The sequence below is a fragment of the Salminus brasiliensis genome, chromosome 17 (genome assembly GCF_030463535.1).
Source record: "Salminus brasiliensis chromosome 17, fSalBra1.hap2, whole genome shotgun sequence".
NCBI classification, from domain to species: Eukaryota; Metazoa; Chordata; class Actinopteri; order Characiformes; family Bryconidae; genus Salminus; species Salminus brasiliensis.
This window is the reverse complement of record NC_132894.1, coordinates 30,340,883-30,357,884: the sequence shown is the minus strand read 5'-3', so window position 1 is coordinate 30,357,884 and position 17,002 is coordinate 30,340,883. Positions and strand designations below refer to the sequence as shown.

At 41.7% G+C, this 17,002-nt stretch overlaps 1 protein-coding gene across 2 annotated transcripts in view; it reads left to right on the top strand.

Moving 5' to 3' along the window:
• Positions 1–16,696, top strand: part of adamts7 (a disintegrin-like and metallopeptidase (reprolysin type) with thrombospondin type 1 motif, 7) — a 96,857-nt gene extending 80,161 nt beyond the window's left edge. For both annotated transcript variants that reach the window (XM_072660146.1, XM_072660145.1), the window contains exon 24: positions 12,424–16,696. In XM_072660146.1, the coding sequence (XP_072516247.1) occupies positions 12,424–12,572 (149 nt within the window). In that variant the 3' untranslated portion in view covers positions 12,573–16,696. The remainder of the gene's footprint in view (positions 1–12,423) is intronic.
• The last annotated feature ends 306 nt before the right edge of the window (positions 16,697–17,002 follow it).

The following is a 17,002-nucleotide window of genomic DNA, read 5'->3' as shown; positions in this document are numbered from 1 at the left end:
CCGTCCAAAGAAAAACAGGTTTTGGAGTTTACAGGAAACTTTGAATGGAAGTAATTCAGAGCATTATTATTGGTCCATTCATCCAGAACTATTTACACAGGGTATTGAGCAGCTACAGGGTTCAAACCAAAAAACAGACAAAAATGGACATACATGTTTTTCATTGGATAGCAGTGAAATACAGTATAAGGTTGGACTGCACAATATATAATTTAAGCCTCATCATCACAATATGCACCATGTGCAATTGTCACATTGCAGGACATGCAGTTTCATTTAAGCAGATTAACCCATTAAACCCTACCTTAATGATTAAGCTGGTAACCTTTAAGCAAAAGCCATCATATAGTGGTTTAGTCAGGGTCCTCATCAGGGTTCCTTTTTTTTGGGCCTATGAAGTTGATGGCAATTATGACCGTAATGAACAAGGGTTTAAAGGTTTAACTTTTTTGCTTTATACAAATATAAAATTTACACTGTTTTCATGTTCCATGACATATCTACCATAGGGCTTGTGAAATTACCGTATTTACCTTAGTAGTGTGCAATGTGGATTCTCCGCGTGACTGCGATAATCCCCCTGCTGTGACAGTTCCATGCAAATACATGTACCGTTAGACCTCTAATTATATATGTGTGGACTGATGAAGTCTAAACAGAACAATCTAGCCACAATCAGCAGAGGTTGATTTGATTTGTGGCTAGATTGGTCTGTTTTGACTTCATCAGTCCACAGCACTTTTTCCACAACTCTGATTTCTCTAGATGTTCTATAGCCCTTCTGATGTTGAGGTTTGTGATGAGGTCTCATGTAAGGTTTCCTTTATATGACGCTTTCAATAAGATGCTTACATTTGTGCAAGCAACGCTGCACAGTGGAACAGTGCACCACCCTCTTCAGCCTCCTGTATATATTTGTGGACACCCCAGATGTGCAAATGCACACACAGCTTGTCTAGTCCATGTAAAGAAAGTATTGCCCATAGAATGGCAGGATGAACCTATTGGCATCATAGCATCCTAACCTCAGTAACGCTCTTGTCGCTGAATGCAATCAAATCCTTACAGCAGTGCTCCAATATCTAGAAGGACGAATTCCCTTAACAGTAGAAACAGGATAACATCGACTTTTTTAGAATAAACAATGAATGAGCAGGTGTCCCAATACTTTTGCCCATATAGTGTAGATTGGATAGAAACGCCTCTAGTATAGCATGGGCTGGGTAAGAGAGAGACAGGGTGTGCCTCTGTTTCAGGAGTGCAGCGTTGTAGCTTTACCATTGCACAGTTGGGCACCCTCCTGGGTGATGGATCGGCACTGGGAAAGAACCTGCTGCTGAACGGATGGAGCTGAACTTACGAGACATGACAGCTTTGACAAGCTGTTAATGAAGTATACTGAGGGGCCGGTGTCCAAATACCCACCAGCCATGCAGAATTACAACCGCATCTCTTTTGCTCCAGGCGGTTACTGAGCCCATAAGTCCCACTTAGCTTTGAACTGTGCATAAACTGCTTCATTCTGAAGTGAGGGATTCATTGATTTCCACGTGCAGTTCCCGTGTGCACTGCAGCGTACTACTGTTATTTATGCATTGCTTGAGGTGGTCTGGTTTGTTTCTTATTTACTGATTCATGCCCACCCATAAATATATGCATACACTTCATGTTTGGAGACACCTTGCTTTCTGGAAAGCTAGATTTTGAAATAGTAGATGTTCTCAAATGTTCAGCTTGGCAGTGTGTATGTTTGTATGATGCACCAAAATTATTATTTTTTGTCTGAAAACAAAACTTAACAACATGAAATGCAGAAATACAGAATTGTACCGTTTTTAATATAACAGTAATAATAATAATAATAATACTAATATACTTTATTGTTGGCAAATATACACATAATAATAACATTATTATTGTAAAAATTATACATTCTAAAAAATTATATAATTTTTTTTTTTTTACCATTGCATAAATTAAATAGCCTACATATATTTCTGTTTTGCTTTTCACAGAAACAAAAATGTGTAAAATAAATAAATAAATAAAGCCTAAAATATTTATTGAAATTTTGAGTACAGTAGATGTTCCTCAAATGTTCAGTTTGGCAGGGTGTATAAGTGTATGGTGTACCAAATAAAATACCAAAAGAAATGAGGTTTTCATTAATAGAATATTTACAATAAACAACAATAATATAATATAATAAGTATGTTATTTATAATACACTCTATTGTTAATGATATATGATATAATAAAATAAAATGAAAATAATAATATTATTATCTCATAATCTCATAAATTGATAATAAACTGAATTTAAAAATAAAAAATAAAACAAATAAAATATATCAATATGACTTAAAATAAATGCATTAATTAAAAAAATATTGCACCCACATAATAATACAGTATGACCACATTACTTAACATAAATTGAGTATTATTATTTTCCTCTTTGAATAGACAATTAGGCCTTTAACTGACTGCTGGAAGAATGTAAGGTATTCTCTACCTCTGTAGACAGATAGAGTGGATGTGCTGGGACTGGGAGGAGGAACTTTCCTGTTCACTGCTGCCGCGGTCTCGTACCCATCAAACTGTTTGGGGTGTTTTGATTTCAAGTGATACATTAAACTTGAAGTGCTGGAACTCTAAAGATGTACCTCCTCTTGAAAACTCAGCCAAACCATTACTGCAAATGGCCTTTCTCGGGTCGTTCTCTGACTATTTACAATGCTTCCACACAGCCGACATGTTTTCTGCATTTACAAAGAGTGCCTCACTCTATGCTGATTGCAACCGGGTTACGGCATCAAAAACGTCATTGTTTGGTATAAGTTATTAGTGTTTTCTCTTATTTTGCTGAACAGTGCCTTTTTTGACAAATAACTACAAAAATGTTTTGGGTTGCTGAATATTCGGTGCATCCCTAATGTATTTATATATAGCAAAAATTAGGACACCCCATTCACACTCATACAATTGTTTAACATATATAAACATATGGACATGTGACCTTCATTTGGGTCGTATTGAGAGATGAAGGTAATATGATAAATGTATTAAAAAGGGTTTTAGAAAGGAGGTTAAATATGCCAATTAGTTTTAGGATTTAAGAAGACTTAATATTCATCTCTCCACAGCATATGTTTCCAGAAGTCCTGGTCTTTGTTTAGTGCTCCCTGGCAAACTTTAGTCTCGTCCTGGTGTTTTTCTTTACAGCATGGGTTTCCTTCATGCTCACCTCCCACGAAAATCAAATGTGTGTGGTCTCTTTCTGATGATTGTTGGAGACTTCTGTACACATCTTGTGGTCTGCTTCTGGGTTGACCTTGCTAGGATGGCCTGATCTGGCCATGTTGGCAGTTGTTTTAAAATTTCTGAAAGTGTAAATGATTTAGGGGAGAGTCAAACGTCAGATTTCTAACTGTTCTGAGATCTTTTTAAACCCCTTCTCAGGGTCATCTGCACCTACAGCCTTCTTTCTGAAGGCCTCAGAGAGCTCTTTGGACCTGGCCATGGTAATCTTCAACACTCACTTCAACCATCAAGAGTAAACTAAGCTAAATGTCTGAGGTCTGAATAAGACAGGCTCTTCTCTGGCCATGGCCTAATCATCTGCAGCTGATGTAGTGGACCTGATTCTGATTCTACACATTTGAAGTAGTACTAAATGTGGAGGTGTCCTAACTTTTCCCAGAATTTTTTCTCAAGAAATTTCTATTAATTATTTTACAAATTATTTATTAGTATTTTTTAGTTCATATGTTTAGAAATGTAAAAGAAAAATCATATATACAGCCATATTTTATATGACTGTATATATTCTACATGATATAAATGAACCATGATCCGTTTGTATGAGGCTGTTCCTGTGACTTTTGTGATTGTGTACTGAAATAGAGCTGCAGTAACTGACCACAATAGAGGCACTCTGACCACGGGAGACTGTGTTTGTTTGCGAGCTGTGATTAGTGCAGGGGTGGCGTAGGGTTGCCGGGGTTTTGGCCATAAGGGGTGGAGCGTGGGAGCCAACGCAGCTGTGACCTGGCGGCCTGGCCCTGACCATGTCAACATACTGTGTGACCTGGAAACATGGGAAAATGTTGCTGCGCTGACAGTTTCAAGCCCTGACATGATTGGATGCTTTTGGCCGAGGTTTAACCCCTTAAACTGAAGAGTTTTTGTAAAGTTTTGTAAAGAGGATCTTGAACGTTATTTATTCAAGCGGATTGAATGGAAAGAGTTGTGTGAATAGTGAATGGTGAGAGGAGATATAGAGAGGAATTGGGAAGATAGGTGACAGCACACTTCTTTATTGTCTGTCCTTTTAGGTTATTGTGGACAGACAGAAGTTCGTCTGCCATTTTTCCCACAGTGTTTTTGCTCTGTTTGTTTTGTTGTCCCTTGGTAGCCAATCAAGCTAAAATTAATTTCTGCTGTTCCAACCAAAGCAGAAATTTTGCAAGTTACACTCAGCATATTTTTTTATGTAAACACAGACTTACAGCAGTGGGTCCAGCATAACTTCAGACTTCATACTTCCTGGAAACAAGACCCAGCTCCAGATAAGAGCTGAAAATATACAAAGGCAGGGATGAGAAATGTCCCTGTACAGCTATAGCAGTGCATTATCACCAGTAAGAGCATAGAGCTGAAAAGGCCTCGTGTACATTTACAGCTTATCCAGAGACACTTACAAAAGTGCTTCACTGTTTTCTCAGAAAATACCCATAACTAGCTTGTATTGGCTAGGATCCAAAAGATACCCCAAGCTAGACGCTGCCAAATACAAAAGTCAGTATGAACATTTGATCTACCACTTAGGTGCCAGGACAAAACAGAAGTGTCTGGATGCTTGTCTTCCATGCATCTTTAAAGTTGGTGGGTCAAGCCAAGCCATGCTGGAGGCTTAAAGGGCTTTGGCCATCGCCATCCAGTATGGAGGGGCTGGTCCATTCCTGACAGTGCTGAGAGCAAAGATCACAGATCTACACAAATACACAATACAGACATCACAAGTCACAAGACAATACAAGTGACCTTTACAAGTTCCTAAACACGTCAACAGTCCAGGTTAATTTATGGAAATTGCCTGTGAGGGGGCAACCATAGCATAATTTGTATTTACGACTGTGGTGTAAAAGTGAATTACACTCCCCAACTGTAGGGGGAGCCCATGAGCAAAAATACAGATTCCTGTACAATGCCGATTCAAAGGCATAGTGCCTTTTACCCTGCGCAAGACACCTTGCGATGCTCATGGCTATCTTACACCCCAACAACAGTCTATTTTCACGCCTTCCGCCTGCGTCATTTAAATAGCAACAGTGCTTTTATATATATATATATATATATATATATATAGGTTCAGGTAAATTTCTGGCGTATTGCTGTCTTGGCAACGGAAAACACAGGTGCACTGACTGAAAACAACCTAGGCAGACATCAACAGTCAGACGTTCACTGCTATCTTGGAAGTGACCAACGCGCATACACCCCCGCTTTGCACCATTGAAATAGCAGTGCACCGAAGTCAGACCACACCTGGCTCTTAAAGGGAATAGATTTGTGTAATGCATGTCACGCTCGAAATACACCCATGATTAATTAACAGACGTAGTACATGCCTTTTGCACGTTTCGAGCTGCACTAGGCCCTCTTTCCCTGACATTCAGATAGCAAAGACAGCTAAAATAGGGCCCCTAATGTTAATGAAGTATACTGAGACTCTGGAGTCAGATCCCATGTCTTCTTGGATATACAGGAGGAGCCAAGTGGGACAAGCAGACGAGTGGGTAAAGAGTGGAGAGTATAGAGGAAGAGTGCAAAATGATGACAGCATCAACAGATCAATGAACATTAATAACTCAATACCTGTCACCTGTGATGAGATGTAGACCAGAAGCTTGTGTGCGTAGGTCAGTTTTCAATCTAGCTCTTTCTCATGCTCTGTTTCTTTCATCTTAACCCCAGGAGCTAACAGCAGACCAGCACCTTGTAAACTAAGTGTAGCAGATTCAATAAGTCCACTAAAATGCTGCAGGGCTGGATCATGTGGAGCTTCATATTTTGCGCAGGGATGGAATTACTCAGCTACTACAGAATACAATCACTGTTACAACAGAAACGGTCCAAAGTGAACGTTCAACTTTCAAGTCAAGAAGATGAATTTTTAGAGATACAAGGTTTTATCGCAACAGTGATGAAATTTGAGGCATGGATGCCTGGACTGGCCAACACAGGGTCCTTAAAGTTTAAGGAGTTACAGAATAATTGAACTGAGCAGTGTTCACATCAAGACAAAGGATTTCTTAACTCTTAAAATAAATATACGCTATATGGACAAAAGTTTTGGGACACCTACACATTACACCTACTGGAGCTTTTCTGACATTCCATTCTGAACCCATAGGCATTAATATGGAGCTGGTCCCCCTTTGCAGCTCTAACAGCAGCAGGTCTGGAGCTCTGCTGCAGTTATTGAGTCAGTTGGAGACTTTTCTGCACTCTGCTCTGAGCTCAGCACTCAGCCCTGACCCCGCTCTGTAACTTTACGTGGTGGCTGAGTTGCTCTCTGTGGTTCCTAAACACTTCCACTGTTCAATATTAATACCACTCACAGCTGATGGTGGAATATCTATGATGGAGGAAATTTCATCAGCTGACTTCTTGTTTCAGTGGTGGTCTCTATTACAGAACCACGCTGGAGTTCAGTGAGATCTTTAGAAACACCCACTCTTTCATTAATGTGTGGAAAGGCAGACTGCATGGCTAGGTCCAAATACTTTTGTCCATATAATGTATCTTTGCCTTTTTTCAGCCCCAGATTTTTATTTTTTTTAATGTCTCACCCTTGAGAGGCATGAGATAAAGATGTTTTTCTAATTTTGTGGAAAACATCTGACTTAAGCCCTCAGCAGCCAGAGCCGGAGAGAGCACAGTTGGCCCTGTTCTCTCGGCACAGGCATATGCTAGCAGATGCATCAGAGCTGGGTACCCGGCGCGTTTCCTCTGGTATTTTACAGTAACAATTCTACATAATGTTGCTTTAACTGCTGTTTCTTAATTACATTACGAATACTGAGAGAGCAACCACCTGAAACCGCTGCGCTGTCTTCGCATAGCCTCCTCCTGCAGGCATCAATTATTTCAGTTTCAGAGTTCTGGAGATCATAGCTACTGATTGTAGGGACAAGGCTTGAGGTGTATGAGTATTTTTAAAGCCTCTGACCTTTCCTCATTTTTACTGTGAACAAGTCATACCTAATTAAGGTCTGAAAACTTGGTAAAAGTTATCTGAGAGCTCAAATCTGTAAGAAGAATTTTGACCAGGGTTGTCCAAGCCAAACGTTAGCATGCCTCTGCACAGTAAAATGTATTTTCATATGTTAAAGCAGTTACCTGTATGCTCCTGTATTATCTCTCACCCAGATTCCAGGTAAACCACATCTCGGACCTGCTCCTCATCTCGGCTTCTCCTTTTTCAGCTTGAGTCTGAACTTCTGTTGATGTCTTTCTTTCTACACTTTAAAACCATGTAGTGTCTCAGTGTTGTTCTCCTCAGTCCTACACCTCAGACATGTTTACTGAGAGCAGGTGTGTACCTGATATTTCTGTTTATGTTTCTTCTTAGATGTGGGTGAATGAGTTGGCATTCTCGAAATTCACTACTTTTTCTTGCGGCCTGCTGACTCTCTCACAAAAGAGCTCTGTGGATTTTGCACTAAATTGCAGGTTAAATAGAAATAACCTGCCTCCTCAATTCGATAGCTCAGCCAAGAGTCACAATGTAGTGAGACAAGGTTCAGCTGAGGACTTGCAGCTGGAATCTGGCCCAGGCAGAGGATCTGTGAAACATCTAGATAGGTTCAGTCGTCCCTGTACATCAGTGTACTCAGACCCTGGTCCAAAATGAGTTATTATTTATTCTATTTTTGTACTCATGTACTGAGATGCCCAGTTCCAACAGTTCCATCCCCGTACCGCCAGATCTGGCCCTTCACTACCCTGCTACTTGTTGTCCTGCTCTGGGGCCTCGCATTGATTCCTCCTCACCTCACTGCATGACTATGCCTGTGACTGTTTATCTGCATGGGCTTTATCATCTCTCATGTTTTCATATCACCCTTTTGAGTCTAATTCCTCTCAATCTGAGGGAGTTTTTCCTTGACACTGTCGCCACAAGCTCGATTTGAAAAGCCTATATAAATAAACTTAAATTGAATTGAATAGAATTTTATTATTTTTCACTAAAGTAGCAGATGTTCAAGTTTGCTTGCTTTCTTGTATTTGGATACAATTCACTAAACACACATTACATAGCTTCTACAGGCCCTTTGTTGTTTTCTCACCTGTTTTCAGGCTGTAACAACACCTATCAGTAAGCTCTTACAGCGCCCCCCAACCCATGGCCTTCCTAAATGCACAGTAATACAGACATTTGACACATCCTACATGTAGTAATCTGGAAATACCGTCCTCATCATACATCACGTCATTCTTTAAAATCTTATTTTCATCATTACTGTTATACCATTATACTTCCAACTCTATGCTGGAGCTCATTTTAACTCAAGTGTGAATGGGCAAGGCTAAACTGCTGTAGGCTAACTAGGCCGCTACGTCTAATTACCCCGGTTTCTGTGAAAGAGTTAGAGCAAGGACAGTTCAGTCTTCAGTGATACAGTCCCTTTAAAAATCATTAACCATTATGGACATTAACAATAAACACTCTTCAAAACATTATGCTCAATCATTATATGGGACAACATCGGACAGACCACTAGAACCACTGATAAAAACGATGTTCTTTAATACTTTGATATCTATTAATGATAAAAAAAGGCCCCTTACCTGCCAGACGAGGACGAGTTTTAGATTACTCTCATTGTAAAATAGCATCCGTTAAGCTTCGAACAAGTTAGATGTCACACTGAGATTGAAAAGCGGTGCTTGTCCTTAGAAGAAATGACCCTATGCTAAAATAAGAAGACATACAGTTGTGAACGGATGATGGATGAGAAGAACCCCATGTTGGAGAAGATTTCATTAAACAGAATTTATCCAAAAGTGAAGACCCCTTCACATTTTCAGATACTTTAAGGTGCACCCACTTCTGACACAGGTTTTTTTAAAGAGACACACACACACACACACACACACACAGCTTGTGGAATGGATGTGGAAGAGCATATTCAATAGAGCGGGGTGTTCTGGAGCATCCAAACATGAGGGGTATAAAGGCCCCCAGCGCTGGGCTGTGGAGCAGTAGAACTGCAGTAGAACTTCTCTGGAGTGATGGATCTTCATCCAGTACCTCTGAGCATGTGATCCAGGACAAGTCATCCAGTATTGTGGCTGAATACAATCAAATCCTCACCGTTTTTTAAACTGATCAAGAGGAAAGGCTGTTTTTTTAGAAGAGTAGAACCAGTCACAGCAGCAGGAAGGACAAACAGGATGGACAAACCTTTTTAGAGCCACTTTTGGTTTCATACAGAACCATGTTTGTCATGGGGATTGGGGATGTGTGAGTGGGTATAATTTTTTGAAGGTCACACAGTGAGGGAGAGAGAAACCAAGCTCCACAGTAATTGCCACAGTATTTCCGCTTGCCTGTCGGAATCCGATCACAGAAAACGCACTCCGTTTACACTTGTATTAAATGTGGACGAGATCTGACCGTCACCACCTCCGAATGTGGTTTGAGCGATTCGATCGTAATCCAATCACGATTCATCTTGGGGGGTGTCTACACTTTGTGGACTCTGCAGAACATGATCCGATCATCAAACACGCTGTTAAGGCCAGGTGTAAACAGGCCCGGAATGACCTGAAGTTGCATTAACCTGAAACTAACCCTTTCTGACCATACTTTTGCTGCTTCACCTGTGGATTCATAGATAAGAGGAGGGAAATTTCTCTAGCTTTCAATTTCACTGTTACTGATAGCAGATCTTGTTCAGGTTTGGGAGAAAAAAAAGAACTACATGAAGAGAACCCGTGCCCTCAGTTGCTCTCCTTAGTTGTAGACAGACAGACATAAAAGCTGTCATTTCTTTAGTTTCTCTGGAGCAGCTGAGTAGAAGTTCCCTGCGCTTTAATTGCTTACCTGTCGACACATTTGCAGCTCTAATCAGGATGAATTGTATCTTGTATTGAGCCGTAAAGTCTGTGTGTTATATTGCTTATGACAAGGCCGTCAGTTCAGCTTGCAGGTCCTCGATAATTAGTGGATCTATCCACAGGACTGATTCAGGTGTGCTAATTAAAATCGATTCTGAAAGTTGCCCCGAGCATGTCGACCTGAAATCAGCCAAGTGTAGACTTTGTGGTTGTCTTGCTGGTGTGAGTGTGCACCTGAGATGGTTTAGCCTACGCTTTGAGACCACTGAGGCATTAAGGGCAAACACAGTACAGTACTGGGCCACTCGCCATCAGACCCAAATCCCAAAGTGTGGCTTTTTGTTCCAGAAGGTTTTTTCCCCAATCACGTTGGTTCATTAGGCTTTTCGGCTCTTATTCTGGATGGTAATCCGCTTGTCTTACTGAAGACTGTGCTAGCAATTTAGTGTGCCCTATAGTTTTAATGCATACAGAAGCCCATTCCTGGCAGGTAGGGGAGAATACACTCACCTGCTTGTGGTTTTGTTCATTTCTGTTTCAGGCAGCAGTATATGAAACTTTGACCCCAGTGGCCTTTTGGGAGGCAGCGGTGGCTCAGTGGTTCACAAGTTTGTGGGTTTGAAACCCTGGTCTGCAAACATGACAATGTTGGGCCCTGGAGCAAGTCCATTGAACATAGCATGGCTGACCCTGGCTTTCTAAGCCGGGATACGCAAACAGATGATTGTATTGTAAAATAACAGTAAACAGAAAATGACTAGTTGTACAAGTACAAACGCAAAGAAACAAAACCCAAAAGGAAGACGAATTAATTAACAGCCCAGAGACCAGAACCAGGAACCCAAACTGCAGCAAACATACATCAATCTCAACAACGCTAGACAAGGAACAGAGTGAACACAGGGGTATAAGAGCACAAGACACAAACAGGAACACCTGGGGAGGATAAGGAGAGGGCAGGGCGAGGAAAGGGGCGGAGTTGAAGAGCACATGGGGAAAACCAAAACACCAAACCAAGACACACATCGGGAAGAGAAAACACAAGGGCAAAACAGAAGCCTTACAGCTGGTAAGCTTGCCTAGAATGGAGCATTCACAACAAACCACTCTGAATGACCTTAGGTGCATCTTAATAGATGAACTTTTAATAGTGATTCTCTTTTAAATCTGCACTGCTTGATTCTCCAGTGCTGCAACAGCAGATGTCTGTGTTGTTTTTAAATCGTTTCAGGTTTTAACCACAGCATGGGCATGGACTGCATATTAAATACACATAGATGTCTGTAAATCCTGAGAATTGGCTTCCTGTAGCTGCTGCCCACATCACATTTAAAACCCTGACGCTGGCCTACAAAGCCAAGAGTGGACCAGGCCCTCCGTACGTGATGGTAATGGTCAAAAGCCGATTGGGGCCAAGAGCCCTTCAAGCTTCAAATATGGCTCGGCTCGACCCGCCATCCCTTAAGATCCACAGGTGACACGTGTCTAGGCTTCTTTCTGTCCTGGCACCAAAGTGGTGGACGAACTTCTCCTGGCTGTCCGAGCGTCAGAGTCGCTTGCAGTCTTCCAACACAGACTGAAGACCCACCTCTTCCGAGAGTAAGGTGTAGTGTGGAGTGCTATGGTCTCCATACTGACTCTTGTATTTAGTAGTATCTAAGCTTAGAGGGATCTTTTGGCTACTAGTCGATACAAACTAGCTAAGGATATTTTCGGAGTGAACAGTGAAGCTCTTCTGTAAGTCACTCTGGAGAAGAGCGTCTGCTAAATGCTAAAAGTACATGTGAATATTTTGTGTTGCATTTTAGGAGGTACTTTAGCATATCCATAGCAATTTGAAACGGTAGGTGATTGAAGCGGGAAGGCAATGTTTAACAGCATGTTCACGTCTGAAAACTTTAAATCTGCAACAACTGGGAAGACTACTGCCTTTTCATCTGCCCACTACTCTCCCATTGAGACGCAGCAGAAGAACATCGTTAAAATTGCAGCTGCAAGAATCAGCCAATCAAAGCCTCCAGCCAACATCATAATGCTGGTGCTAGCTGGAGAACAATAGGATTTGGTGTGCTTGGGGTTTAGGGGTTACTCCGGTATTACTGATTCTACTTGGGACATCTTGCTTTTACACCTAAGCCAAATCTTTGCTTCAAGGATAGCCTCAGGGCTTCTCTGAACATTTGATCGCATGTGCTAATCTCGTGAATCGTTTGGAGGACTTCTTCGCAGCAAAGTTTTCTCTGGTTTGTTGAGACTTGACGTTGACCTTTTTCCATTTTTTGTGTTTTCCAGGTCAAGTGTGCTTACGTGACCGTCTGACATTTCGCTTCTGCCAGACCCTCCAGTGGCTTGGCCGATGTGACCAGATTGCCGTGCACTCCCAGTGCTGCAAAACGTGTGAGCAGCATCACCGTGGCAACCACCGAGCTACTCGCCGCTGAAACGGAAAGGTGGCTGAGCGAGTGACCATTTTAAGCCAGGGAATTTGTGTCTTTCTTACATACACACACTTTTGATTTTTTTTATACCACACACACACAGACAAAAGGCCCAATCAATCTAGGTCAGGCTTTAACAGTGGCTTGTTGTTGCCACTGACCTACAGGATCCTGCAGAGCCTCAAAAGAGAGGTGCTTTGTCCCCTCTGGTTGTTCTGACCTCTTGTTTCTTTACCCCAGTCACCGAACAAGCAGCGCTACATCATACATGGGAGGATTTCAGGGGCCGTTTTATTATTGATTGAGGGGTGTTCATTCACTGAAAGCAGTTCTAACGAAGTTTCTCCACAATACAGCAGTCCGTCGATCTCGCTCTCAGCAACAATCAGTCTAGAATGGCGGCAGTTGGCGGTCAAAGAACATTCACAAGTCTCTGTGGTTGCCTGAGAACTGACTATAAAGGAACCTTGCAGTGTCACTGTGTAACGGTGCCAACGTCTTTGTATTTCCTGCTATACTTTTCGCATGTACAACTGGCAGTAAGTCTCTCTGTAGATGTCTTGTTTCCACTGAACCGTGCATTTGGGGATTTGACTAGCATTCTAGATTAGCATACATTTCAATGCAAGATGAGCTCAAAGCTTAAACAATGCTTTCTGCTGATCGCAGCTGTTGCCTAAGCATGATACAAGCCTAGAGGAAGCCTAAGGAAACGGTGCTGCAGAAATAACCTGGTGCTACAGGCAGCTTTGTGCCCCTGACTCAGCTAGAAATTGGTGGGCCAGTGCCTTTGTCTACTTGAATTCTGTTCACAGACTATTGTTAGGATTTGTTTTTTAAACATCTGTTAAGCCAGCAGTATACCTCAGACACACAACAAGTCTAAACTACACTACACAAATAGCAAATGGTGGTGATTAGGACCAATTGAAGATGGGGAGGTCTCCCAACCAACATTGTGGCGAATAGGGCCGCAGTCAGGACAAGGCCTCGAAATGAATGAGGTGGTGATTAGGTCCAATCGCAGTCAGAAGGAGGTCTCAGAACCACATCCTAACCTCAGAACCTCCTCATGACCTCCTCCTGAACTCAGAATGTCCCTGTGTCCTCCTTTTAAACAATTAGGTATGTGGACAACAAAAAACTAGACTACACTAAGCCATGTCGACTGGACTGGACTACACTAAGCCATGTGGACGTTTCAGGACTAACAGTGCTGTAATTAAGACCAGTCACACTCAGGGGAAAGGTCTCAGAAGGAACAGCTCAGTGATTAGAGCCACTTAAAGTCAGCAGGAGGTCTCAGAACCACCTCATGATCTCCTCCTGACCTCAAAAACTCATATTGTGCTTTTTCTGACCAATTAGTCATGTGGACAATAGAAAACTAAATTAAGATTAAAATCGACAATGGTAGTGGATATATCCAGAACCACCTCCTAACCTCAGAACCTTCTCTTGACCTCCTGACCTCAGAAGCTCCACTCGTCCTCCTCCTGACCAAGCAGCCATGTGGACGTTTCAGGACTACCAATGCTGTGATTAGTACCAGTCACAGTCAGGGGAAGGTCCCAGAACCGAACAGCTTGGTGATTAGGACCAATCATTGTCAGACAGTGTCTAAGAACGAATGGGGTGGTAATTAGGGCCAATCACAGTCAGGAAGAGGTCTCAGAATCGTATACATTGTTTTACAGTCACAGGGAGGTCTCAAAACAAGCAATGCAATAATTAGAACCAATCACAGTCAGGAGGAGGTCTCAAAACCTCACACCACCTAGTTTTACTGTCAGAGGAAGTCTCAGAAACAACTAGGCGGTGATTAGAAGGTCTAAACACAGGTAGGTGCAAACTGCACCATACAAAATCAAGCCACTCCATCACCTTGGCCTAAAAGATCTCAGTTTGCTCCTGTTTGAAGTTTACTGCCGGCTTTAGGAAGCATTTTAACCTGTATGTGCATTGAAATACAATTGGGAACATGTGTCTCTGCTAATAGGGGCTGGGTTTCCTGAAGGCATCTTAGCACAAAGATGATTCTTAAGATGATCTTAACACGAAGATGCTTTAGGGAACCTGGCCCAGACGTTGTGCCATTGAAGTACCACTGTTGGTTCCTTAATGAACCTTTCAATAAATTTTTTTAAAGAGCCATTTTGAAAACTGGGTTGTGAGAAGTTCAGAAGACGTCCACGTAATGTAATTTGTTTTCCTAGAAGAGTATGACTAAGGCAGGGACCATGTAGAAAGCGTAATGTTTAATTAATTGAGCCTCATGCTCAATTAGATTAAAATAGAATTGAAGTTTTGCCTTACAAAGTAAATTTGCGCCATTTTCCAATCTTCAGGTAATGTGTTATCCCATGTTATTGTATTATTTATATATTGGACAGTAATGGTTTGTACAGTATATGTGCCAAGTTATGTATAATGTATGTATGAGGTAGGTAAAATGTATATACGTCCACTTTACTTGTAATTCCAATTGTGGCCTCTTTGTTAAGTCTGCATACCTTTATGCATACACCCTCAAAAATAAAGGGTTTTTTGTGCTTTGCCATTGGAGAACCTTTACTGCTTGCATAAAGAACCATTTCTGAATGTGTGAAAACCATTTACAGGGTTAAAGAAGTCAACACAGAGGTTCTTTACCACTTCTTTACCAAACTGGTTCTTTGAGGAATCACAAATGCTTCTTTAATGGCATCCCTCTCTCTACCAACTTTACTTTTGACAGTGTAGGTCTAGCTGTAGGTATACCTTTGAAGATTGTAGCCCATCTGGTGCTGCCAAATTTATCAGCCGTCCTCCACCCCATTCATCACTGGTGACCAGTGTTTCCGCCAGGATTTTTTTTGCAGTGGCAGCAGACAGACCCCCCAAATACAGTGAAACTAGACTGAAAAACAAGCTTTGTGAACTATTTATGTAGATGCGTCCTTCACCCACTGTGACCTTGCTGATTTTGAGCTGAAGGATACAAGCTGTACGGGGCTAAGATAGTAACCTTACCTGAGGTAACCTGGCTTTAGCTTTTCTTTGTTTACCAAAAAGACTGTCAGCCTTTTTTTGGTGCTCATTTTAAGGCACATGTGATCTACTGTGGCTCTCTGTGGTCTCCACATGAGTTTGATTTAATGCAGTACTGTCAAAATTGAAGACATTCTGTGTGGCACCAAGTCAGAAACCAACCACTGATTTGAGAGCTGTAAGACGTCCATATAAACTGTTCATCAACAGACAGGCTCCAGTCTTTAGCTATACTGTAAGATGCAAGGCATCTACAAGGTAGGGGGTTCTAATAAAGTGGCCAGTTTCTTGTTCTGAGGTGTTGTGATGTACTTAAACAGACAGAACTACGACTAAAGCTGCTGAAAGACTTTAATTGTACGCCGAAAAAAGATTGACCACTTGTTTGACCACTTCTTCATTCTTCATCTTCCATCAAAGAGAGTCCACTTGAGAGTGATAACCTTCGCAGCGATGTCTTAAGCATCTTTTATAATCAGCTCTCTCAAATGAGATAAATCAGTGAGGGTATTTTTGGTGTCTTTAAATTTGTATGTGTTTTCCCACTCTTTAGAGTTAAGAGTGACCTTTTTAAGCTCCTCAGTTGGCCTTATCAGAGAAGATGGCCTTCAGTGTCATGCTGAGATCCCCCAAAGAGAGAAGACTTCAGCATGGAGGAACACTCGGGACACTAATGACACTCTCTGTAAAACTAGGAGGACGCATTCCACTTAATGGGTTGTATTGTCAGCTTATTCACCAACGTTTAGGACTTGATGTAAGTGAATGAGTGAACTTGTTTATTTGGGAAGGCTGTACTTGGCAGTCTGCACTGAGATGCGTAAGACTCGGATCAATTGAGAATATAGTATTGGAGCTGGGTTGTGACCCATCGAGCTTGCTCTTTCTTGGGTAGCAACATGTGATCATGCGGTTTAGCTGAGCAGTGCAGGTGTAATTTACTGAGATCTTGTCATTCATTTTGTCTGTGTTTTCAGATTATGTTGTATTTTGACTGGGACGGGGCAGAAACTCATGACTGCAGTACGTCCTATCGTGCCTTCTTTTGTAACACCTTACAACTTGTATCACTTGATTAAATGGTTCTTTAAATCAAATGTGTGCTGTCAGTTGTTTTTAATGATTGTAATCCAATTTTCATCCTTTTTCTCCCCAATTTGGACTGCCAATTAGTACACAACACGTATGTAATCCAATCCCCCCGCCCCCCATTGCATGCGATGCCCCTGACACCAGTGAAGGCCAACCAGCACACGCCCCCTTTGATGCATACCCAGTCAAGCCGAGAGCTTTCTACTAGCATTGCTGTGAGGATTTGATTGCAGTTAGCAGCAAGTGCAGTAGTAAGGTCAGGATGTTGGGTGATCACCACCCTACCTCATCCTCAACTCCCCACCTCATCC